Source organism: Hoplias malabaricus, chromosome 5 (assembly GCF_029633855.1).
Source record: "Hoplias malabaricus isolate fHopMal1 chromosome 5, fHopMal1.hap1, whole genome shotgun sequence".
Lineage (NCBI taxonomy): Eukaryota > Metazoa > Chordata > Actinopteri > Characiformes > Erythrinidae > Hoplias > Hoplias malabaricus.
Window position 1 is genome coordinate 18655057 of NC_089804.1, and position 24940 is coordinate 18679996.

The 24940-nt window shown below is 36.8% G+C and overlaps 4 protein-coding genes across 6 annotated transcripts; 2 read left to right on the top strand and 2 right to left on the bottom strand.

Moving 5' to 3' along the window:
• The first annotated feature begins 329 nt into the window (after positions 1–329).
• Positions 330–8394, top strand: LOC136697457 (uncharacterized). 3 transcript variants are annotated; one of them, XM_066672583.1, is made up of 5 exons: positions 330–390; positions 1082–1125; positions 4873–5922; positions 6337–6492; positions 6993–8394. In XM_066672583.1, the coding sequence occupies exons 3-5, from the start codon at positions 5419–5421 to the stop codon at positions 7311–7313; spliced, it is 981 nt and encodes a 326-aa protein (XP_066528680.1). In that variant the 5' UTR covers positions 330–390; positions 1082–1125; positions 4873–5418; the 3' UTR covers positions 7314–8394. The 3 variants fall into 3 exon arrangements, with proteins under 3 accessions (XP_066528680.1, XP_066528681.1, XP_066528679.1); XM_066672584.1 differs by lacking the exon at positions 1082–1125 and having other exon boundaries at positions 355–390; XM_066672582.1 differs by lacking the exons at positions 330–390; positions 1082–1125 and adding an exon at positions 3347–3971.
• Positions 8395–12270: 3876 nt separating this feature from the next.
• Positions 12271–14079, bottom strand: LOC136697272 (general transcription factor II-I repeat domain-containing protein 2A-like). The gene is given in 3 exon segments (XM_066672309.1): positions 12271–12344; positions 12347–13721; positions 13723–14079. Coding segments are annotated over 3 exon segments (1806 nt in total).
• Positions 14080–15034: 955 nt separating this feature from the next.
• LOC136697804 (uncharacterized) lies at positions 15035–18510 on the top strand. The gene is made up of 3 exons (XM_066673072.1): positions 15035–16038; positions 16453–16608; positions 17109–18510. The coding sequence occupies exons 1-3, from the start codon at positions 15535–15537 to the stop codon at positions 17427–17429; spliced, it is 981 nt and encodes a 326-aa protein (XP_066529169.1). The 5' UTR covers positions 15035–15534; the 3' UTR covers positions 17430–18510.
• Positions 18511–22376: 3866 nt separating this feature from the next.
• On the bottom strand, positions 22377–24185 carry LOC136697273 (general transcription factor II-I repeat domain-containing protein 2A-like). Its single transcript, XM_066672311.1, is given in 3 exon segments — positions 22377–22450; positions 22453–23827; positions 23829–24185. Coding segments are annotated over 3 exon segments (1806 nt in total).
• Between the last annotated feature and the right edge of the window lie 755 nt (positions 24186–24940).

The following is a 24940-nucleotide window of genomic DNA, read 5'->3' on the forward strand; positions in this document are numbered from 1 at the left end:
TTGGAATAGCACTCAGTCTCATAGGGAGAAAAGAGAGACTATCGATGTATCTCTGTTTATACTCAACATCTTGAAAACACAAGATTTTACCACCTTGCGCTACACTGAAAAAAATGAACTTGACCCTTAGTAAATTGTACATTATAAAATTAAGCATGTTTACTCAATTTAAATACGTTTTTGCTTCAACGTTATAAAAATAAGCAATTCTGAAAGGTATTGAATGAAGCTTATAAAACATGCTTAAGGTGAACTAGAAATAATTAAGTATGAGCCTTAGGTCCTAACTGCGCATGCGCAACTTTTACCGCGCTGACTGCAGACATTTTATACACTTGGCCTCTAAGCAGACTGTGTCTATCTGGGAAGACTTCAACAGACTTTTATACGGTAAGTTATTTTATATTTTTGTCATTACCGACGCGTATGCAACATAAACATGCCATATATGTGGATAAAGGAAGTTTAATGCCAAAGAGTTAAGGTTAAGTGGGGACTTAGCATAGCTTATGTTCGCTAACGTTAATTCAAGTCAAGGCATAACGGTCAGAATCAAATGATTACTAGACAGTGTTTGAGTGTTTGAATTCAGTGTTTGAATGATAAATCCAAGTTGCTTAAATATGTATCCTTGTTTATAAAAATTGTGGTCAATTCTAGTCCTGAATAAAGGTTTTAAAACATTATTACACTAAATTCGACGTGAAAAAAGTGAGGAGTTTTTTGCGTCATAACAATGAAATTACGGGATTTTGCCGAGGTGTACACTCCGCCTAAAGAACAGGCAAAGTATGGCCCGAATTTGTTAAGGTGGACTGAATCCGCTGCGAGCGGAAAGTAGAGCTTTTAACACGCGTGTGGAGCCACGTCTCTAAATCAGACAGCTGTGTGAAGAAGCATTGTTTTAATGTGCTTCATTTTCAGTTATGGCATTCCCTTGTACAGTTGAAGTTATTAATTCTGTAGAGAACGACCCTTCGGCTGCATGTTCAATCTGACTTTATTCCCTGCATTGTAGACTAGTTTTTAAAAAAAATGTCTTGTCTTTGATTTTTATTTTAATGCCCTTTGTATTTTATAGGTTAAAACATAACAAGGTCGTTGCCATTTGGTCCAAAGCCCCTGGTAAGTGCATTTTTTTATCCTGTTTTGATATTTGCATTTAATTAAGAATCTGTTTGTTTTATGTAACTTAATGTTACAGATTTTATGAAACTTGTAATCAATCATTTGATCCATGCCCAAATTATGTTTCTAAGAAAATCTCTAATGTAATGTTCATATGTTTTTGTCTTTTCTGTTTGTTTGTAAAGTAAATGTATCAGTGTAAAAACTGTGGTACTGGGGTGTTTAAGCGAGCAGAACTGTTGAAACACTATAAATTAGAGCATGGTCATTTTGGACATGGTCATCATTTAAAATGTATTTACCCAGATTGCCCCTGTGCTTTCAAAACATGGAGTTCACTTTCAACACACTTGTCTAGGAATCACAGTAGTCCCTCTAAGCAGTCTAGAGAAGTTGTTTCATTTCGGTGTCACTTATGTGCATTCAATGAACTTGGGACAGAACATGATTACTTTGTGCATATAGGGCATCATTTAAGAAACAATGAGACTGTCTCTTGTATGTTCAAGGAATGCCATTACAAATCCAATGTTTATAGTAGTTTCAAGTCTCATAAAAGTCGCAAACACAACCCCCATTCTTTGCTGGACTTCAAGGCCGGTGTAGTTCAAAGTAGTGGAGTTAATTCTGAGCCTGAAAGTGCAGCAGAATTTGAGACTGCATGTTCACATAATTACAGTGAAACTGATGCAAGTGGAGATATTCTAGATAATCCTGCAGAAATAATAGAACAAAAATTGGCAGCGGTGTTACTAAAGCAAGAAAATGTTTTTCATGTGTCAAGTACTGTAGTTGATGAGTTGCTGGAAGAACTCGCTAAGCACACCTAAGCACACCTACTGTACAAAGTACAGTAAAGACAATACAGGATACTCTTAATAAGTATAACTTAAAAATTGATGAGTCAGTTGCAAAGGAACTTGCATCTAATTTGTGTTCTTCTAATCCAGTTTTTAAGGCAATTGGCAAAGGCTGTCCTCTTTCAACATCATTTAAGCGTAAAGCATACTACAAACAAAATTTCAAAATTGTGGAACCAGTGGAGTATATATTGGATGACAAAAATAAGAGAACACTGCAGTATGTTCCACTGTTAAGAGTTTTACAGCTGCTTTTAGGCAATAATTACATTCTTAATAAACCTTAGATACCCACCTGCCATCCGAGGTAGGACAGCAACCCATGTATAAGTCTTTTCGTGATGGATTGTATTTCAAGAGCAACAAATTTGTGGCAGAAGGTGAGCTATGAATATTGATAAATTTGTATGTGGACGACTTTGAGATTTGTAACCCGCTAGGCACGGCCAGAAAAAAACATAAAGTATGTGCAGTATATTGGAATCTCAGCAATTTACCAACAGGTTGTAATTCCTCTCTTACATCTATTTATTTGGCTTTGCTGTGCAGAGCAGATGATGTCAAGACCTTTGGATATGAAAAGATTCTAGAGCCCTTGTTGCAAGATCTTGAAGTGTTGGAAAGTCAAGGTATTTTTATTGCACAACTTGGTAGCTTTGTTAAAGGCACAGTGCAGAATGTCATAGCAGACAATTTGGGGGCACATGGAATAGCTGGATTTGTTGAAAATTTTTTTAGGTGAATATATATGCCGTTTTTGCATGGCACAAAAATCAGGAATTCAGGAATATGAAGTGAGCTCTGGTTTGTTTTCCCTCCGAACCAAAGAAAATCATGAAATACATGTCAGAACAGCAAAGGACAATGAAAAGGCATGTTGTGGAGTAAAAAAAACGTGTGTTTTGTCTGCACATCTTTCTCATTTTCATGTCAATGTTGGCTATCCACCTGATATTGCACATGACATATTTGAAGGTATACTACCATTTGAGTTGGCACATTGCCTGAATTTGTTGATTTCCAAGAGATATTTTACTCTCAACAGGTTAAATGAATTAATCCAGAAATTTCCATATAAATGGACAGACAAAAGAAATCATCCTCACATCATTCCACACTCATTTGCCCGCAACAAAAGTGTCGGTGGCAATGCTCACGAAAACTGGAGCCTTCTGCGATTACTCCCATTCTTGATTGGACAGTTGGTGCCTGAAGATGAAGCAGCTTGGAAAGTCATTTTGGACCTTAAAGACATTGTGGAATTAGTTGTTGCACCAGCACACACAGAAGAATTCATTGCTTTTCTTGAAAGCAAAATCAGTAATCATAGGACTAGGTTGCAAGAGGTTTTTCCAGGTTTGAAACTTTTGCCCAAACATCATTATGTGGAACATTATCCACATATGATCAGGTGCTTTGGACCATTAGTAAGGATGTGGACACTAAGATTTGAGGCAAAACATAGTTTTTTTAAGCAAGTTGTTCGTCACACGCGTTGCTTTAAAAACATTCTGTTGTCTCTGGCAGTGAAACATCAGTTCATGATGGGCTATCATATGGAGTCAACCTCGGTAGACTATTCTGATTTGGTTGTCTCAGCTGTTTCATCAGTCCCTGTTGAAATTTTAAATCAGACTGTAGTGGAGGCTCTTAGTAAGACATATCACAATCTCAGTGTTGTTAATCTCACTAAGAATGCTACTGTTAAAGGAGTATGCGGCATGATAGTGGTTTTTGGCTCGGCAGATGGCTTGCCAGAATTTGCAGAAATTGTCCAGATGATTGTCATGGAGAACCCGTTGTGTTTGATTGTGAGAAAGTTAATTGCTTGGTATAGGGAGCATTTTAGGGCTTTTGAGTTGGTGCCATCACTGCAAGTTTCCCTTACTCAGGTTGGTGCTCTGGGTGACCTGTACCCTTTGGCAGACTACAACATTGGAGGCCTGAGAATGGTGACTCTGAAAAGATTTATACTCACATAAGGTTAGAGATTTCCTAATAGTAAAAATTAGGGATGGGTATTGAAAGCTGGTACTAAATTGATACTCATTCATGATTGGCCTGTATCAAAACATGGATAAGCTAATCGACAAATAGTGCTGCTATCAGTCTTTATGTAATTTTAGTTAATAGCTGTCATTTTCAAATGGTTGTTACTAGTCTTGATTGGTTCAGCAGGAGGGGCACTCTGCTCTGTGTGATGATAACCTTCACATATCTCTGACCAAATTTCATAGTTTTTAATGGTTTTATTCTGTGCTCTCTGGACATGGCTGAAAGTGACATTCAAAGATGTGGCTTTACTAAATTTAATGATATGCAGCTAAATATATGTAAATGTAGAGGCTATAATTAGCTACCTTGAGTGACTTGCAAGGTTAATGGTATTTCAGGTAAGTATTTGGAGTCTTACCTAAGGACTCTTATTGGTGTAGTGCAGGATAGTTTGAAATGAAGGATATTTCTTCTAGAAAATCTTTCATCTGTAGGGTGTTGACCACAGCATTTTCTTGTTTTCATTTTTAACATTTTCACATGTTTGCATGTCATTTTTTGCACCTGATTATGGAGAGTATACAGAAAAGTATTCATACATATTGGTATCCAAAAATTTCTATTAATACCCATCCCTATTTCTTCTTCTGACTGTCTTTTTGTAAGTGTAAAATAGAGTAGTTGCTTGTAAATAGGACAATTTTTCATTCATTTATGCTTGGTATTCAGAGGTGAATAGAAATCACAATTTTTAGATGTACTAAAGAAATTTCAGTATTTTTGTGTGTCATTGAAATATCAAATGTATTTATTTTCATTTAGCCACTTATTAGTCATCAACTGAAATACCTTGCAAATAATTACCAATAGTATGTATGTTTTGTCTTAGATTGAGAATGACATCTGTGAAGCTCAGAGTTGTTGTTGAAGAGAATGACTTTAGAAGACTTGATCTGTTGTTGGGGATTCCAGACACCGTGGAGGAGCTGTGCGAGAACATTCGGCAAACATTTGGAATCAACAGAGACTTTAGACTTTTGTACATGGATGTTGAGTTCAATAATGAATTCATGACGTTATTGTCAACACAGGATATACAAGACAGAAGCACTGTCAAGTTGGTGTACTTGTCAAATGAAACTGCAAGTTTTGTCTCTACATTGCAGAATTCTCCAAGTAGTATAGAGTTAGGGGCATCAGTTGACAGCCTATACTCCCCCCCACTGCATCTTTGGCATCCTCTTCTACGTCAGGTTCAGAGGACACAGTAATTATACCAAGATCAGAGGCAGAGTTAAGAGCAAAGCCATGGCCACAAGAATTTCACATTCCTCGTTTTCCATATGATGTAGAAGTACAGCTTCAGCGTGGAAATGAACTGTATAACAAGACTGGCACCTTTGTGAAGTTAAGCCCTGGATTGAAGTCTGATATAATGGATAAACTGGCCGAAGACATTTTCCAATACACAGCATTTCCACAAAACCACCAGATAGAAGATGTGGCAGAGGCGCTCATTAAAAAGTTTCCATGCTTAAAAGAATCTGGATCGGTGACGGGATACTATGGGTGGATGATCAGCCTTAAATATAAAATGGCAAACTACAGGACCAAGATGAGGAGCATTGGTTGTCCAGAAGTTACTCTTAATTCAGTAAAGAACAAGTCCAGTGATGAATGTTTCCCAGCTAAAAATGTCAAGAAACCTAAAAAAGCTGAAGTTAATTTTTGTCCAGATCATCCTTCTGGAGAAAATGCTGAAAGCCTAGAAAAGCTGAGACTTGAGCTATTGAAAGATGTCAGACAGAGAAACAGTACAGCTGTTGTTAGAGAGAAGATGTCAAAGACTTTCTCCTACAGAAGAAGAGAGGTGGTACAGGAAAGTCCAGTCGTTGGGGATTTTAAAATGAAGTGGCCTGCACTGTTCCAAATAGACGAGGTAATGCACTTTTTTCAAGTCACCTAGTGGTCTGAACTTTTATGTAAATAAGCTAAAATCAAAGTGTTAAATAAACCACACATATAAGAAGTGACATTTCAGGCTTAAACAAATGGACATAGTAAAATTTGCATACTTTTAGTTAACGATTAATATATTATTTAATTGTTAATTAAATATATACTATAATATATATGAATATAAAACTGAGGTATCTCAAAATAATCACTTACCATTTGTCACATTGATATCAGAGGGTTTGCACAAATAATGCATTAAATGAACACAGGGAATGTATGGTATCCATCTTGCATACGTGTGCAAATTTGTGAAAATTAAATCCCAATAGATTTGTGGCAATGATGTGAACAGTTTTGTTACTGACCATGTTGCGCTTTTTTTTTTTCTAAATAGATAGGTGCTGAATTCCAGCGCATAACAACAGTTCCACTTGAAACCACATTCATGGCACAGTTGGATAGTCTTGTACCCCAGTTGGCTTTTGTTTTCAAGAAGAAAGGAGGTGTTTCTGGCCAAAAGATTGCCAAACATTTGAAGATTTTGCATGAGGTATGTTAGGCAACTTTATTCAGAAATTTCGGTTTTTTATCAGGCACAGGAGTTGTGTGCAGACACAACTGAAGTTTAATATCCACAATGAACCTCTTCACCAATGTGAACCAACTTGTTACTGAACAATTGATTTTTTTTTTTTTTAATAAATTAAAAATTTTTAAATTATGCACAAAGTTTTTAGAGGAACTTAAATGTGAACCTACTTGTTACTGAACAATTAGAACAATTGATTTTATTTTTTAATTATGCAAAAAGTATTTAGAGGAACAAGGGTGGCACAGTGGTGCAACAGGTAGAGTCGCAGTCACACAGCTCCAGGGACCAGTGTGTGTTCTCTAAGGTGTGTTCCCAGTGAATCCGCATAGGCTCTGGACCCACCGCGGCCCTAAACTGGATAAGTGGTTACAATGAATGAATGTGAACACACTTGTTACTGAACAAATAGAACAATTGATTTTTATTATTATTTTTTTTAATAATTGTTTTATTCGTAGGACATCCAAGGTGACATCTTGCAAGACCAGCGCAACACCAGAATGGGCATTTATGTCCTCAAGAGAGAGGGTGGAACTCTTGGAGAATATAAAGACATTGGTATTGTTGTTGATGGAGACATTGTTCTGGACAGCATCAAATCTGTTGCCCAAGCTTGCGCAGTAATGCTTGGAGTAATCTATGCACGGAATTTGGCATACCCAAGAGAGCTGAAGTACTACTATGAGTTTGTACAGAAAGTCCTCATGCAGATGGATGGTGCAAAGCTCTCCCCTAAAGTGCTTGGTTTAAAGAACAAAATCCTTGGGGAGTCAAAGTAATCTTTGGTACAACAACAACAAAAAAAAAATAGCATACAGTTTAAAAAGCACATGTAGTCACATCGTTTTTGCAATTTAAGCTCAGTATAGATTTTCCCCACTTTTTTTTCATATTCAGTCAAATAACAGTTGTGCTGATTTGATCTCAAAAGTTGTACATGTATAATTAAAACTATACTAGAAATGTAACATATTTCATATGATTTGGAGAAGAGAGGCACAAATTGTACAACTCCCATTCACTGGTGGCACTGTTTTCCCAAATACACAACAGTCGTCATGAAGACAGAATTAATGCAGGTTTTCTTGGGTTTGGTGCTCATAAAAAAAAACTTAAGTTAATACAAAAAATTCATGACTCTAAACAGGTTAGATCACGTGATCAGTTTTAATAACAATAGTTTTGTTTTAACGCTAAAACAGTAAAAATGAGGAATGAATAAAATAATCATTTAAAGTAAAGATGTTGCATATAACTAATTGGTCAAGTAATTATAGCAAAGAAGGTAAACATAAATAAATTCACCTTTTAATCATCCCACTACTCTAGGTTAAAAAATTTTTAATCACTTCTCTTTATTACACTTTAATATTTGAGAGCAACAGGATCATTGAGCAAGTACAAATGCAACCAGAACAATAAGCATAATGTCATGTTATAGTAAGCAGACCTGGCAACCCTACTTAAGGCTCTTGTGGCATAATGTTTGCAAACTGCAACAGATGTATCCCCATGCTCTGTTCATGTGAAACACAGCTGCTCTGCCTGTTTGCTTTGCAGCTCTGTTCTGAGATAGAGGAAATTAGTTCTGTAACTGCCTGTTCATTACCTGTATACTAAATGTGTTCACACTTGTATCTGGTGCCTCTGATAGACTGTTTTAAGCACAAATGGTAAAAATCCGTTCTGTTGTTTTGTTTTCACTTTCCTACTATTGCCAAGTTGCATTCAAGGTCAGTGTTGGCTGAATTATAACAAATTATTTGACATTGGTATTTTTTCTGAGGTATGCAGTACTTACTCAAAAGTACTTACACCTTTTATATTATATTTTATTTATTTATTTTGTGTACAGTCTATCTAATCAGTGTTTTTCTACATTAGGCAAGGCAAGTATGTATTTAAGTTAATGTATGTGCATTTACTGTGACTTAATAAAGTCACTTTGTTAATTTTTTTGTCTTTTCATTGTATTATGCATGCATTGTACATACATTTGTTAATATAATCTGCATAATTTAAGTGACTTTAACATAATTGATATACTTGAAGTTAATTCTACAAAATACAAATAACAGCTACAAGCCACGAGTAAATGCAACCTGAAGTGTATCAAAATTTAGTGGTTTTACTGAAAGTTGCTTGAGATTTTACATAATTAAATTAAGTAAAATGAACATGAGTTAACATTACACTCAAAGTAAATTCTAAAAAATATTATTAAGCTGACAAGGCTTATAAGCAAAGAATAAATGCAACTTGAAATGCATCAAAATTAAGTTTACTCATAACTGTTATGTTTATTATATAATCTACTTAACTTTATTAAGTAGAATGGGCATGATTAAATTCAGTTAAAATTATATTGTTGAAGTAAATTCTACAAACTGTAGTTAAGTTGACATAGCTTATAAGTAATTAGTAAATGTTACTCAAATTATATATCTAAATTTAGATAATTTAATTTCATGCAACCCTTTGACGTAAAAAAAATAAGTAAATTCAAAGAATCATTTTTTTCAGTGTATGATGTTAGGGGTGATACCTTCCCTAACTAAATCATTTAACAAAAGGTATGAATCATACCCTCTAGCGTTGTGCGCTATGAATGTATAACTTTTTTACTTTTCCTTCCGATACTTCCTAAAGAATGATGCCACGAATTTGTCCCCTTTTGCTGTCCACTCCCTACCTTTGAAATCAATGCAGCATATATAATTAGCTATGTGGTAACCTGTTTGTTGATTTGTCTCAAAATCATAAAAGACGTACTTTTCATCGGGAATTTCAAATATTATAGGTTGCATAAAACATTCATGCGTGATTTCTGAATCAACTTTGGCTCCGCAGTTTTTACAACGACTGGTTTGACACTGATGCTTTTTCGATCTTTTACTCTGATCCTGCACGGTATTGCATTTAGGGCAGTAGAATCTAGTTTGGCATAAAGTTTGATCATCGCTTGAATCGATCACTGTTTTATGTTTATCATAACAATACTGCGATCTACAAACCCTTAGACAATCTATACATTGCACTTGTCTTTTTTGGTTGTTTAGGACAATCTTTGTCAAGACATACGTTGCAATGAAAATCACATTTGTGATGTTTCTGATTGTTAAAGCCGGTGGAACAGTAAGGGCAGACATAGGATGTACCTAAAACACCTTTAAGATTTTTGACACCGTAATAATGGTTATCTTGCAAGAACAGGTAAACGGTTTTGTCATGAGGCATGTTAGTGTTCTGAAACAAAAAATACCCCTTCTTTTCATCACTTCGGTACAACACTATGATTTTGCAGTTCAAATGTTGCTCAAAGCGTGCAATATGTGCAAAGCTAACCATTTCATCTGTGGATAAACCTACATCATTTTACAGTTGCCTCGCTATTTGTTCTACTTCAAAAATGTTTTTATCAGGATTCAATATTTGAGAAACGCATAAGGCAAAACAGAGGTTATCTTTGTTGTGAAAAACATACAGATGTTTCATCTTTTTCCGAACAAAATCTGTGTTGAAGATACCCAATAGCTTTTTTTTCCCTCCACCCTGAGGAGCATGCACAATCCGAATAACTAATTGTAAAGTTTCATCGGAAAGTATTTCAAATTTACTCTGAATGGCGTTTTCAAACAACATCAGAAAGGAATTCAGGTCTATACCCCCATCATTTATCTGAACACGCGACGAAACATTGAGCAAATCACCCTGAATTTCTACAAACACACCATCACTCGGACCACCTATTTCATCATTGGCAACATTGAGCATTTAATTTAAAATCTCAGGAACACAATTGTAAAATTCTGCAAAGCTGTCGACGTTGCCGAGAGAGTAAAAGTTTATCCTTCTTCTAATTTCTGTGGTGCGGAATCTGTCTAAGTGATTTATATTGATATTTGGCTCAATAACACCCCCCATTTGTACATCACCATTGTCAGATGGAGGAGGATTGTCATTGGGGTTATTCTCAATATTAGGTGAAGGAGGAGGAGAATTGTCATGATAATCAGGACTGGTTAATGAATTTTGACTTTTTATCAGATTATCATTTAATCTCAAAAGACTTTGATTTAGTTCATAGAAAAAATCTGACAAAGTTTCAGGGTTATTTTCTGAGGTATTAACAGGAGATGTTAAACATTCAAAGTTTGGGGTTGGATTAGAAGGTTCTGACAAACTGTCATTAAGCTGTTTTACAGCGTCTAACAGAAAAGGATTCAGAGTTGTACACGTATCATATTCATTGAGTGTGTTTTGTAATTTCGATAAGCTCTGCTCCAGTTCAAAGAAAACATCATGCAAACTTTTAGCTGTATTTTCTTCAGTATTGTTAGGAGATGTTAAACATTCAAAGTTTGGGGTTGGATTTACTGACAAACTGTCATTAAGCTGATTTACAGCTTTTAACAGAAAAGGATTCAGAGTTGTGCACGTTTCGTGTTCATTCAATTTAGTTTCTAATTTTGAAATACTGCGTTTTAGTTTGCAGATTATCTGAGTGCTATTTAAATCATGTGAAAAAGGACTGATGTTAGGCTTCTTAGCTTCATTGTTTAAAACCTCGTTGTTAGGGCGTTTTTGCGCCATTTGACTAATACAATAATGCAAAATGAATAAATAAACATTAAAATAAAATAAGTATTACATTCTTGAGTCAGCAGTCGATGGCTCTTCACAGACAACAGCATTCGTAGAAAGTAGCATCATAATAGTGTCAGATTGTTTTTACTGAAATCTAAAGATGAAAAAAAAAGTTTCAATTAGGACTAGGAGATACACACAAAATTATGAATAACATATTGTACTTTACTTACGGGGGAAGAGCTTCATCATAAGTGGATGTGTTCAAGTAGGATGTTTTTTTTTTATTTTCATGAATAACATTATGAAATACATATTATATATATATATATATATATATATATATATATATATATATATATATATATATATATATATATATATATATTTACTTACCCTAAGGACTTAGTCTTGGAGCTTGTAAAATATTAGCCATCGTGTCTGTTCTTCTTTGTTCTTAATCTAAAATAAATAAATAAATAACATATTTTTAGATGAAATATAAAATAATATTCTTAAATTAATCTTATTTTCCGTGATAAATAACAGAATGCCAGTTCTTACCTGTAGATTTTGGTTCCAGTCCGAGCTGTATGCCAGCCAAAGCTAATGAACTCCTAGATATACTGAGTCACTTCTCGTAAACTTTCTGACGTACAGCGAGGAGGAGGGTTTAGGAGGGGCAGCGTTAAGACATCTTCAAATGTCATTTTTATCGTATGAAAACAGTATGTTTTTTGGGGTGAGGGTCATAGACCGCTTTTTGAACGGGGGAGAAAATGAACGATTTTGAAAAAATCTTTAATCACTAAAACACCATTAATCATTTAGAACAGGGGTGTCAAACTCAATTGCACAGGGGGCCAAAACTCAAAACTTGCGGGCCGAACAGTATAACCATTTATTTAACAGACTAAATATTTATGTTTTTAACCATTAATATGAACCAAAATACAGGATATCATTCCAAAATAAATACATTTCAACTTAAAATATTTTGCTCTTCATAAAAAAATATCCTGTCAATACAATACATTCAAAATCTGTACATGCTGGAATATTAAAAAATCTGAAAATATCAATAAAAAATTGAATTTAAAGCAAAAGTATAATCATAACAAATCATAACATTCCATTTTCTTGTCCTATTTAGTCAGAGCCTGATACTTGGAGTCTTTTCTTTGCAACAAGTTCGTTTATGTTTGGGGTTAGGTTCTGTGTTGTGAAGATCTCAGGATCGATTGCAGGTGTTCATCAGTGAGGCGACTCCTGTGTGACGTTTTGTTAATTTTCATCACAGAGAACAGCTGCTCGCACAGATATGTGCTGCCAAACATGGACAGGATTCGAGCCGCATGTTGGCGGAGCTGCGGCATTGCTTCAGGAATGAAGCGAGTGAACTGTGCTGGCCCCGCAGTGTCGTACTTTGCCTTCAGTGTCCCGTTACATTGCAGTTCTATCAGCTCCATCTGCATTTCTACAGGTGCGGTTTCCACATCGACTGCAAATGGGTTGCGAAGCAGCTCGAAGTTACTTTTCTGTGCCTCAAAGTCACTGAATCGCCGTGCGAACTCAGTGCGCAGCGCGCTGAGTTTTTCAGCAAAGGTGGCATTTGGGAAAACTGTGGCACTTTCTTGGTTCCGTATTACTTGGCAACAGGGAAAGTGAGACAAGTTGCATTGGTGCATTTGTGTCTCCCATAAGCGCAGCTTCACTTGAAATGCCTTCACTGCATCATGCATATCGGTTATTATGTGCTCCCGTCCCTGGAGTTGAAGGTTTAAAGCGCTAAGGTGCGACGTTATGTCAGCCAGGAACGCCAACTCACATTTCCACTTTTCATCCTGCAGAACTGTGCAGTCTTTCCCCTTACTGTCCTTGAAGTGGCAGATTTCCTCTCGCAGTTCAAAGTGTCTTTTGAGAACTTTTCCCCGACTTAGCCACCGGACCTCCGTATGATATGGCATATCGCCAAACTCGCTATCTATTTCCCGCAGAAAAGACTGGAATTGGCGGTGATTTAAACCGTGGGCTCTGATAAAGTTGACGGTTTGTGTTACAGTGTTCATCACATGATCCATTTTTAGGACTTTAGCACTCAGCAATTCCTGGTGTATGATGCAGTGATACACTGTCAACTCACCGGCACAGTTCTCCTCCAGCATCTTTGAGCGCATCCTTCCCACCAGTCCATTTTTTTCACCACACATAGCAGGTGCGCCATCTGTTGTAAGTCCAACGAGTTTTTCCCACGGCAGTTTCATGTCGGTTACACTTTAAAATACATTTCCAAAGATGTCTTCTCCTTTCGTTGTCCCGTGCATCGATTTAATGTCCAGTATTTCCTCTGTTACGCACAAATTGGAATCCACACCACGGATAAATATCGCCAGCTGTGCAGTGTCAGTCGCGTCAGTAGTTTCATCCACGGCAAGGGAGTATGCAACAAAATCTTTTGCTCTTTCAATCAACTGTGTTTTCAAATCAGTCGCCATCTCACAAACCCGATTAGAAACAGTTTTTCTGCTGAGGCTTACATTTGCAAACGCTCGCGTTTTATCTGGACAAAGGACGTCGCACACTTTCATCATACAATTCTTTTACGAATTCCCCCTCGGTAAACGGCCGTCCTGATGTGGCGATCTCTTCGGCCACAATGAAACTTGCTTTCACAGCAGCTTCACTTTGTGATTTTGCTTTGGTGAAAAACGTCTGCTGGGATGTCAAATTCTTCTTCAACTCCTCTACCTTTTGTAGCTTCTGTCCTGCGCTCAGGTTTTTGAATTTGTTCTCATGTTTCGTCTCGTAGTGCCGTCTTAGGTTATACTCCTTCATTACAGCGACATTACTCCCGCAAAGGAGACACACTGGTTTGCCTGCAATTTCAGTAAACATATACTCATTCTCCCACCGGCTTTGAAAGCCTCGGTTTTCAGAATCAATTTTTCTCTTGGCCATTGTTGGGGTCTAGCTTTGATTTGATATTAGCGTTGTATACATCAACAGACCGCGAACTTGAACCGCGGCTTGCCGTTGGCGGCAATTGCACTGCATCATGGGATTTGTAGTGTGTGTTATTGGGGCGTCATATCACAGGGCCATTAAAAACAGATATATTAAACGATTTCTCGGGCCGGATATAATTGTATGGCGGGCCGGATGTGGCCCGCGGGCCTTGAGTTTGACACATGTGATTTAGAACTTGGAGTTAGAAAATTAAAATTTTACTTATGTATACCCGTGTGTGGGTATGTGCGTGTGTCATGACCGTTTGGTGGGGGGTTGGGTAGACCGTTGGGCGATTCCTGTAATGAAACAGCGCTTAAGTGATAAGGGGGGGGGGGGGGGGGGGTTCGCGTATGTGTGTGCGCGATAAAGGGGTGGGGGGTTCGCGTGTAGTTATATCTTATTGGTGTAGTGCAGGATAGTTTGAAATGAAGGATATTTCTTCTAGAAAATCTTTCATCTGTAGGGTGTTGACCACAGCATTTTCTTGTTTTCATTTTTAACATTTTCACATGTTTGCATGTCATTTTTTGCACCTGATTATGGAGAGTATACAGAAAAGTATTCATACATATTGGTATCCAAAAATTTCTATTAATACCCATCCCTATTTCTTCTTCTGACTGTCTTTTTGTAAGTGTAAAATAGAGTAGTTGCTTGTAAATAGGACAATTTTTCATTCATTTATGCTTGGTATTCAGAGGTGAATAGAAATCACAATTTTTAGATGTACTAAAGAAATTTCAGTATTTTTGTGTGTCATTGAAATATCAAATGTATTTATTTTCATTTAGCCACTTATTAGTCATCAACTGAAATACCTTGCAAATAATTACCAATAGTATGTATGTTTTGTCTTAGATTGAGAATGACATCTGTGAAGCTCAGAGTTGTTGTTGAAGAGAATGACTTTAGAAGACTTGATCTGTTGTTGGGGATTCCAGACACCGTGGAGGAGCTGTGCGAGAACATTCGGCAAACATTTGGAATCAACAGAGACTTTAGACTTTTGTACATGGATGTTGAGTTCAATAATGAATTCATGACGTTATTGTCAACACAGGATATACAAGACAGAAGCACTGTCAAGTTGGTGTACTTGTCAAATGAAACTGCAAGTTTTGTCTCTACATTGCAGAATTCTCCAAGTAGTATAGAGTTAGGGGCATCAGTTGACAGCCTATACTCCCCCCCACTGCATCTTTGGCATCCTCTTCTACGTCAGGTTCAGAGGACACAGTAATTATACCAAGATCAGAGGCAGAGTTAAGAGCAAAGCCATGGCCACAAGAATTTCACATTCCTCGTTTTCCATATGATGTAGAAGTACAGCTTCAGCGTGGAAATGAACTGTATAACAAGACTGGCACCTTTGTGAAGTTAAGCCCTGGATTGAAGTCTGATATAATGGATAAACTGGCCGAAGACATTTTCCAATACACAGCATTTCCACAAAACCACCAGATAGAAGATGTGGCAGAGGCGCTCATTAAAAAGTTTCCATGCTTAAAAGAATCTGGATCGGTGACGGGATACTATGGGTGGATGATCAGCCTTAAATATAAAATGGCAAACTACAGGACCAAGATGAGGAGCATTGGTTGTCCAGAAGTTACTCTTAATTCAGTAAAGAACAAGTCCAGTGATGAATGTTTCCCAGCTAAAAATGTCAAGAAACCTAAAAAAGCTGAAGTTAATTTTTGTCCAGATCATCCTTCTGGAGAAAATGCTGAAAGCCTAGAAAAGCTGAGACTTGAGCTATTGAAAGATGTCAGACAGAGAAACAGTACAGCTGTTGTTAGAGAGAAGATGTCAAAGACTTTCTCCTACAGAAGAAGAGAGGTGGTACAGGAAAGTCCAGTCGTTGGGGATTTTAAAATGAAGTGGCCTGCACTGTTCCAAATAGACGAGGTAATGCACTTTTTTCAAGTCACCTAGTGGTCTGAACTTTTATGTAAATAAGCTAAAATCAAAGTGTTAAATAAACCACACATATAAGAAGTGACATTTCAGGCTTAAACAAATGGACATAGTAAAATTTGCATACTTTTAGTTAACGATTAATATATTATTTAATTGTTAATTAAATATATACTATAATATATATGAATATAAAACTGAGGTATCTCAAAATAATCACTTACCATTTGTCACATTGATATCAGAGGGTTTGCACAAATAATGCATTAAATGAACACAGGGAATGTATGGTATCCATCTTGCATACGTGTGCAAATTTGTGAAAATTAAATCCCAATAGATTTGTGGCAATGATGTGAACAGTTTTGTTACTGACCATGTTGCGCTTTTTTTTTTTCTAAATAGATAGGTGCTGAATTCCAGCGCATAACAACAGTTCCACTTGAAACCACATTCATGGCACAGTTGGATAGTCTTGTACCCCAGTTGGCTTTTGTTTTCAAGAAGAAAGGAGGTGTTTCTGGCCAAAAGATTGCCAAACATTTGAAGATTTTGCATGAGGTATGTTAGGCAACTTTATTCAGAAATTTCGGTTTTTTATCAGGCACAGGAGTTGTGTGCAGACACAACTGAAGTTTAATATCCACAATGAACCTCTTCACCAATGTGAACCAACTTGTTACTGAACAATTGATTTTTTTTTTTTTTAATAAATTAAAAATTTTTAAATTATGCACAAAGTTTTTAGAGGAACTTAAATGTGAACCTACTTGTTACTGAACAATTAGAACAATTGATTTTATTTTTTAATTATGCAAAAAGTATTTAGAGGAACAAGGGTGGCACAGTGGTGCAACAGGTAGAGTCGCAGTCACACAGCTCCAGGGACCAGTGTGTGTTCTCTAAGGTGTGTTCCCAGTGAATCCGCATAGGCTCTGGACCCACCGCGGCCCTAAACTGGATAAGTGGTTACAATGAATGAATGTGAACACACTTGTTACTGAACAAATAGAACAATTGATTTTTATTATTATTTTTTTTAATAATTGTTTTATTCGTAGGACATCCAAGGTGACATCTTGCAAGACCAGCGCAACACCAGAATGGGCATTTATGTCCTCAAGAGAGAGGGTGGAACTCTTGGAGAATATAAAGACATTGGTATTGTTGTTGATGGAGACATTGTTCTGGACAGCATCAAATCTGTTGCCCAAGCTTGCGCAGTAATGCTTGGAGTAATCTATGCACGGAATTTGGCATACCCAAGAGAGCTGAAGTACTACTATGAGTTTGTACAGAAAGTCCTCATGCAGATGGATGGTGCAAAGCTCTCCCCTAAAGTGCTTGGTTTAAAGAACAAAATCCTTGGGGAGTCAAAGTAATCTTTGGTACAACAACAACAAAAAAAAAATAGCATACAGTTTAAAAAGCACATGTAGTCACATCGTTTTTGCAATTTAAGCTCAGTATAGATTTTCCCCACTTTTTTTTCATATTCAGTCAAATAACAGTTGTGCTGATTTGATCTCAAAAGTTGTACATGTATAATTAAAACTATACTAGAAATGTAACATATTTCATATGATTTGGAGAAGAGAGGCACAAATTGTACAACTCCCATTCACTGGTGGCACTGTTTTCCCAAATACACAACAGTCGTCATGAAGACAGAATTAATGCAGGTTTTCTTGGGTTTGGTGCTCATAAAAAAAAACTTAAGTTAATACAAAAAATTCATGACTCTAAACAGGTTAGATCACGTGATCAGTTTTAATAACAATAGTTTTGTTTTAACGCTAAAACAGTAAAAATGAGGAATGAATAAAATAATCATTTAAAGTAAAGATGTTGCATATAACTAATTGGTCAAGTAATTATAGCAAAGAAGGTAAACATAAATAAATTCACCTTTTAATCATCCCACTACTCTAGGTTAAAAAATTTTTAATCACTTCTCTTTATTACACTTTAATATTTGAGAGCAACAGGATCATTGAGCAAGTACAAATGCAACCAGAACAATAAGCATAATGTCATGTTATAGTAAGCAGACCTGGCAACCCTACTTAAGGCTCTTGTGGCATAATGTTTGCAAACTGCAACAGATGTATCCCCATGCTCTGTTCATGTGAAACACAGCTGCTCTGCCTGTTTGCTTTGCAGCTCTGTTCTGAGATAGAGGAAATTAGTTCTGTAACTGCCTGTTCATTACCTGTATACTAAATGTGTTCACACTTGTATCTGGTGCCTCTGATAGACTGTTTTAAGCACAAATGGTAAAAATCCGTTCTGTTGTTTTGTTTTCACTTTCCTACTATTGCCAAGTTGCATTCAAGGTCAGTGTTGGCTGAATTATAACAAATTATTTGACATTGGTATTTTTTCTGAGGTATGCAGTACTTACTCAAAAGTACTTACACCTTTTATATTATATTTTATTTATTTATTTTGTGTACAGTCTATCTAATCAGTGTTTTTCTACATTAGGCAAGGCAAGTATGTATTTAAGTTAATGTATGTGCATTTACTGTGACTTAATAAAGTCACTTTGTTAATTTTTTTGTCTTTTCATTGTATTATGCATGCATTGTACATACATTTGTTAATATAATCTGCATAATTTAAGTGACTTTAACATAATTGATATACTTGAAGTTAATTCTACAAAATACAAATAACAGCTACAAGCCACGAGTAAATGCAACCTGAAGTGTATCAAAATTTAGTGGTTTTACTGAAAGTTGCTTGAGATTTTACATAATTAAATTAAGTAAAATGAACATGAGTTAACATTACACTCAAAGTAAATTCTAAAAAATATTATTAAGCTGACAAGGCTTATAAGCAAAGAATAAATGCAACTTGAAATGCATCAAAATTAAGTTAAGTTTACTCATAACTGTTATGTTTATTATATAATCTACTTAACTTTATTAAGTAGAATGGGCATGATTAAATTCAGTTAAAATTATATTGTTGAAGTAAATTCTACAAACTGTAGTTAAGTTGACATAGCTTATAAGTAATTAGTAAATGTTACTCAAATTATATATCTAAATTTAGATAATTTAATTTCATGCAACCCTTTGACGTAAAAAAAATAAGTAAATTCAAAGAATCATTTTTTTCAGTGTATGATGTTAGGGGTGATACCTTCCCTAACTAAATCATTTAACAAAAGGTATGAATCATACCCTCTAGCGTTGTGCGCTATGAATGTATAACTTTTTTACTTTTCCTTCCGATACTTCCTAAAGAATGATGCCACGAATTTGTCCCCTTTTGCTGTCCACTCCCTACCTTTGAAATCAATGCAGCATATATAATTAGCTATGTGGTAACCTGTTTGTTGATTTGTCTCAAAATCATAAAAGACGTACTTTTCATCGGGAATTTCAAATATTATAGGTTGCATAAAACATTCATGCGTGATTTCTGAATCAACTTTGGCTCCGCAGTTTTTACAACGACTGGTTTGACACTGATGCTTTTTCGATCTTTTACTCTGATCCTGCACGGTATTGCATTTAGGGCAGTAGAATCTAGTTTGGCATAAAGTTTGATCATCGCTTGAATCGATCACTGTTTTATGTTTATCATAACAATACTGCGATCTACAAACCCTTAGACAATCTATACATTGCACTTGTCTTTTTTGGTTGTTTAGGACAATCTTTGTCAAGACATACGTTGCAATGAAAATCACATTTGTGATGTTTCTGATTGTTAAAGCCGGTGGAACAGTAAGGGCAGACATAGGATGTACCTAAAACACCTTTAAGATTTTTGACACCGTAATAATGGTTATCTTGCAAGAACAGGTAAACGGTTTTGTCATGAGGCATGTTAGTGTTCTGAAACAAAAAATACCCCTTCTTTTCATCACTTCGGTACAACACTATGATTTTGCAGTTCAAATGTTGCTCAAAGCGTGCAATATGTGCAAAGCTAACCATTTCATCTGTGGATAAACCTACATCATTTTACAGTTGCCTCGCTATTTGTTCTACTTCAAAAATGTTTTTATCAGGATTCAATATTTGAGAAACGCATAAGGCAAAACAGAGGTTATCTTTGTTGTGAAAAACATACAGATGTTTCATCTTTTTCCGAACAAAATCTGTGTTGAAGATACCCAATAGCTTTTTTTTCCCTCCACCCTGAGGAGCATGCACAATCCGAATAACTAATTGTAAAGTTTCATCGGAAAGTATTTCAAATTTACTCTGAATGGCGTTTTCAAACAACATCAGAAAGGAATTCAGGTCTATACCCCCATCATTTATCTGAACACGCGACGAAACATTGAGCAAATCACCCTGAATTTCTACAAACACACCATCACTCGGACCACCTATTTCATCATTGGCAACATTGAGCATTTAATTTAAAATCTCAGGAACACAATTGTACAATTCTGCAAAGCTGTCGACGTTGCCGAGAGAGTAAAAGTTTATCCTTCTTCTAATTTCTGTGGTGCGGAATCTGTCTAAGTGATTTATATTGATATTTGGCTCAATAACACCCCCCATTTGTACATCACCATTGTCAGATGGAGGAGGATTGTCATTGGGGTTATTCTCAATATTAGGTGAAGGAGGAGGAGAATTGTCATGATAATCAGGACTGGTTAATGAATTTTGACTTTTTATCAGATTATCATTTAATCTCAAAAGACTTTGATTTAGTTCATAGAAAAAATCTGACAAAGTTTCAGGGTTATTTTCTGAGGTATTAACAGGAGATGTTAAACATTCAAAGTTTGGGGTTGGATTAGAAGGTTCTGACAAACTGTCATTAAGCTGTTTTACAGCGTCTAACAGAAAAGGATTCAGAGTTGTACACGTATCATATTCATTGAGTGTGTTTTGTAATTTCGATAAGCTCTGCTCCAGTTCAAAGAAAACATCATGCAAACTTTTAGCTGTATTTTCTTCAGTATTGTTAGGAGATGTTAAACATTCAAAGTTTGGGGTTGGATTTACTGACAAACTGTCATTAAGCTGATTTACAGCTTTTAACAGAAAAGGATTCAGAGTTGTGCACGTTTCGTGTTCATTCAATTTAGTTTCTAATTTTGAAATACTGCGTTTTAGTTTGCAGATTATCTGAGTGCTATTTAAATCATGTGAAAAAGGACTGATGTTAGGCTTCTTAGCTTCATTGTTTAAAACCTCGTTGTTAGGGCGTTTTTGCGCCATTTGACTAATACAATAATGCAAAATGAATAAATAAACATTAAAATAAAATAAGTATTACATTCTTGAGTCAGCAGTCGATGGCTCTTCACAGACAACAGCATTCGTAGAAAGTAGCATCATAATAGTGTCAGATTGTTTTTACTGAAATCTAAAGATGAAAAAAAAAGTTTCAATTAGGACTAGGAGATACACACAAAATTATGAATAACATATTGTACTTTACTTACGGGGGAAGAGCTTCATCATAAGTGGATGTGTTCAAGTAGGAGGTTTTTTTTTCATTTTCATGAATAACATTATGAAATACATATTATATATATATATATATATATATATATATATATATATATATATATATATATATATTTACTTACCCTAAGGACTTAGTCTTGGAGCTTGTAAAATATTAGCCATCGTGTCTGTTCTTCTTTGTTCTTAATCTAAAATAAATAAATAAATAACATATTTTTAGATGAAATATAAAATAATATTCTTAAATTAATCTTATTTTCCGTGATAAATAACAGAATGCCAGTTCTTACCTGTAGATTTTGGTTCCAGTCCGAGCTGTATGCCAGCCAAAGCTAATGAACTCCTAGATATACTGAGTCACTTCTCGTAAACTTTCTGACGTACAGCGAGGAGGAGGGTTTAGGAGGGGCAGCGTTAAGACATCTTCAAATGTCATTTTTATCGTATGAAAACAGTATGTTTTTTGGGGTGAGGGTCATAGACCGCTTTTTGAACGGGGGAGAAAATGAACGATTTTGAAAAAATCTTTAATCACTAAAACACCATTAATCATTTAGAACAGGGGTGTCAAACTCAATTGCACAGGGGGCCAAAACTCAAAACTTGCGGGCCGAACAGTATAACCATTTATTTAACAGACTAAATATTTATGTTTTTTAACCATTAATATGAACCAAAATACAGGATATCATTCCAAAATAAATACATTTCAACTTAAAATATTTTGCTCTTCATAAAAAAATATCCTGTCAATACAATACATTCAAAATCTGTACATGCTGGAATATTAAAAAATCTGAAAATATCAATAAAAAATTGAATTTAAAGCAAAAGTATAATCATAACAAATCATAACATTCCATTTTCTTGTCCTATTTAGTCAGAGCCTGATACTTGGAGTCTTTTCTTTGCAACAAGTTCGTTTATGTTTGGGGTTAGGTTCTGTGTTGTGAAGATCTCAGGATCGATTGCAGGTGTTCATCAGTGAGGCGACTTCTGTGTGACGTTTTGTTAATTTTCATCACAGAGAACAGCTGCTCGCACAGATATGTGCTGCCAAACATGGACAGGATTCGAGCCGCATGTTGGCGGAGCTGCGGCATTGCTTCAGGAATGAAGCGAGTGAACTGTGCTGGCCCCGCAGTGTCGTACTTTGCCTTCAGTGTCCCGTTACATTGCAGTTCTATCAGCTCCATCTGCATTTCTACAGGTGCGGTTTCCACATCGACTGCAAATGGGTTGCGAAGCAGCTCGAAGTTACTTTTCTGTGCCTCAAAGTCACTGAATCGCCGTGCGAACTCAGTGCGCAGCGCGCTGAGTTTTTCAGCAAAGGTGGCATTTGGGAAAACTGTGGCACTTTCTTGGTTCCGTATTACTTGGCAACAGGGAAAGTGAGACAAGTTGCATTGGTGCATTTGTGTCTCCCATAAGCGCAGCTTCACTTGAAATGCCTTCACTGCATCATGCATATCGGTTATTATGTGCTCCCGTCCCTGGAGTTGAAGGTTTAAAGCGCTAAGGTGCGACGTTATGTCAGCCAGGAACGCCAACTCACATTTCCACTTTTCATCCTGCAGAACTGTGCAGTCTTTCCCCTTACTGTCCTTGAAGTGGCAGATTTCCTCTCGCAGTTCAAAGTGTCTTTTGAGAACTTTTCCCCGACTTAGCCACCGGACCTCCGTATGATATGGCATATCGCCAAACTCGCTATCTATTTCCCGCAGAAAAGACTGGAATTGGCGGTGATTTAAACCGTGGGCTCTGATAAAGTTGACGGTTTGTGTTACAGTGTTCATCACATGATCCATTTTTAGGACTTTAGCACTCAGCAATTCCTGGTGTATGATGCAGTGATACACTGTCAACTCACCGGCACAGTTCTCCTCCAGCATCTTTGAGCGCATCCTTCCCACCAGTCCATTTTTTTCACCACACATAGCAGGTGCGCCATCTGTTGTAAGTCCAACGAGTTTTTCCCACGGCAGTTTCATGTCGGTTACACTTTAAAATACATTTCCAAAGATGTCTTCTCCTTTCGTTGTCCCGTGCATCGATTTAATGTCCAGTATTTCCTCTGTTACGCACAAATTGGAATCCACACCACGGATAAATATCGCCAGCTGTGCAGTGTCAGTCGCGTCAGTAGTTTCATCCACGGCAAGGGAGTATGCAACAAAATCTTTTGCTCTTTCAATCAACTGTGTTTTCAAATCAGTCGCCATCTCACAAACCCGATTAGAAACAGTTTTTCTGCTGAGGCTTACATTTGCAAACGCTCGCGTTTTATCTGGACAAAGGACGTCGCACACTTTCATCATACAATTCTTTTACGAATTCCCCCTCGGTAAACGGCCGTCCTGATGTGGCGATCTCTTCGGCCACAATGAAACTTGCTTTCACAGCAGCTTCACTTTGTGATTTTGCTTTGGTGAAAAACGTCTGCTGGGATGTCAAATTCTTCTTCAACTCCTCTACCTTTTGTAGCTTCTGTCCTGCGCTCAGGTTTTTGAATTTGTTCTCATGTTTCGTCTCGTAGTGCCGTCTTAGGTTATACTCCTTCATTACAGCGACATTACTCCCGCAAAGGAGACACACTGGTTTGCCTGCAATTTCAGTAAACATATACTCATTCTCCCACCGGCTTTGAAAGCCTCGGTTTTCAGAATCAATTTTTCTCTTGGCCATTGTTGGGGTCTAGCTTTGATTTGATATTAGCGTTGTATACATCAACAGACCGCGAACTTGAACCGCGGCTTGCCGTTGGCGGCAATTGCACTGCATCATGGGATTTGTAGTGTGTGTTATTGGGGCGTCATATCACAGGGCCATTAAAAACAGATATATTAAACGATTTCTCGGGCCGGATATAATTGTATGGCGGGCCGGATGTGGCCCGCGGGCCTTGAGTTTGACACATGTGATTTAGAACTTGGAGTTAGAAAATTAAAATTTTACTTATGTATACCCGTGTGTGGGTATGTGCGTGTGTCATGACCGTTTGGTGGGGGGTTGGGTAGACCGTTGGGCGATTCCTGTAATGAAACAGCGCTTAAGTGATAAAGGGGGGGGGGGGGTTCGCGTATGTGTGTGCGCGATAAAGGGGTGGGGGGTTCGCGTATGTGTGTGCGCGATAAAGGGGTGGGGGTGGTTGATCGTTAGCGATTACGGTAGCGCGTGTGCGCCTGATAAAGCGTAGCTTGTGACTTGATACCTGTGATAAAACAGAGCCTGTGCACGCGTGTGTGCGCGATAAAGAGGTGGGGGGTTCGCATATGTGTGCGCGCGATAAAGGGGCTCATCGTGGGGGGTCGTAGATCGTAGAGACCTGTAATAAAACAGAGCGAAGGGGGGGAATTACAGTTAAATTACACGTTTATGATTGGTTGAGGGGAGAGCGGGAATTCCGGGGTAAAATACACGCTTGTGATTGGACGAAGCGA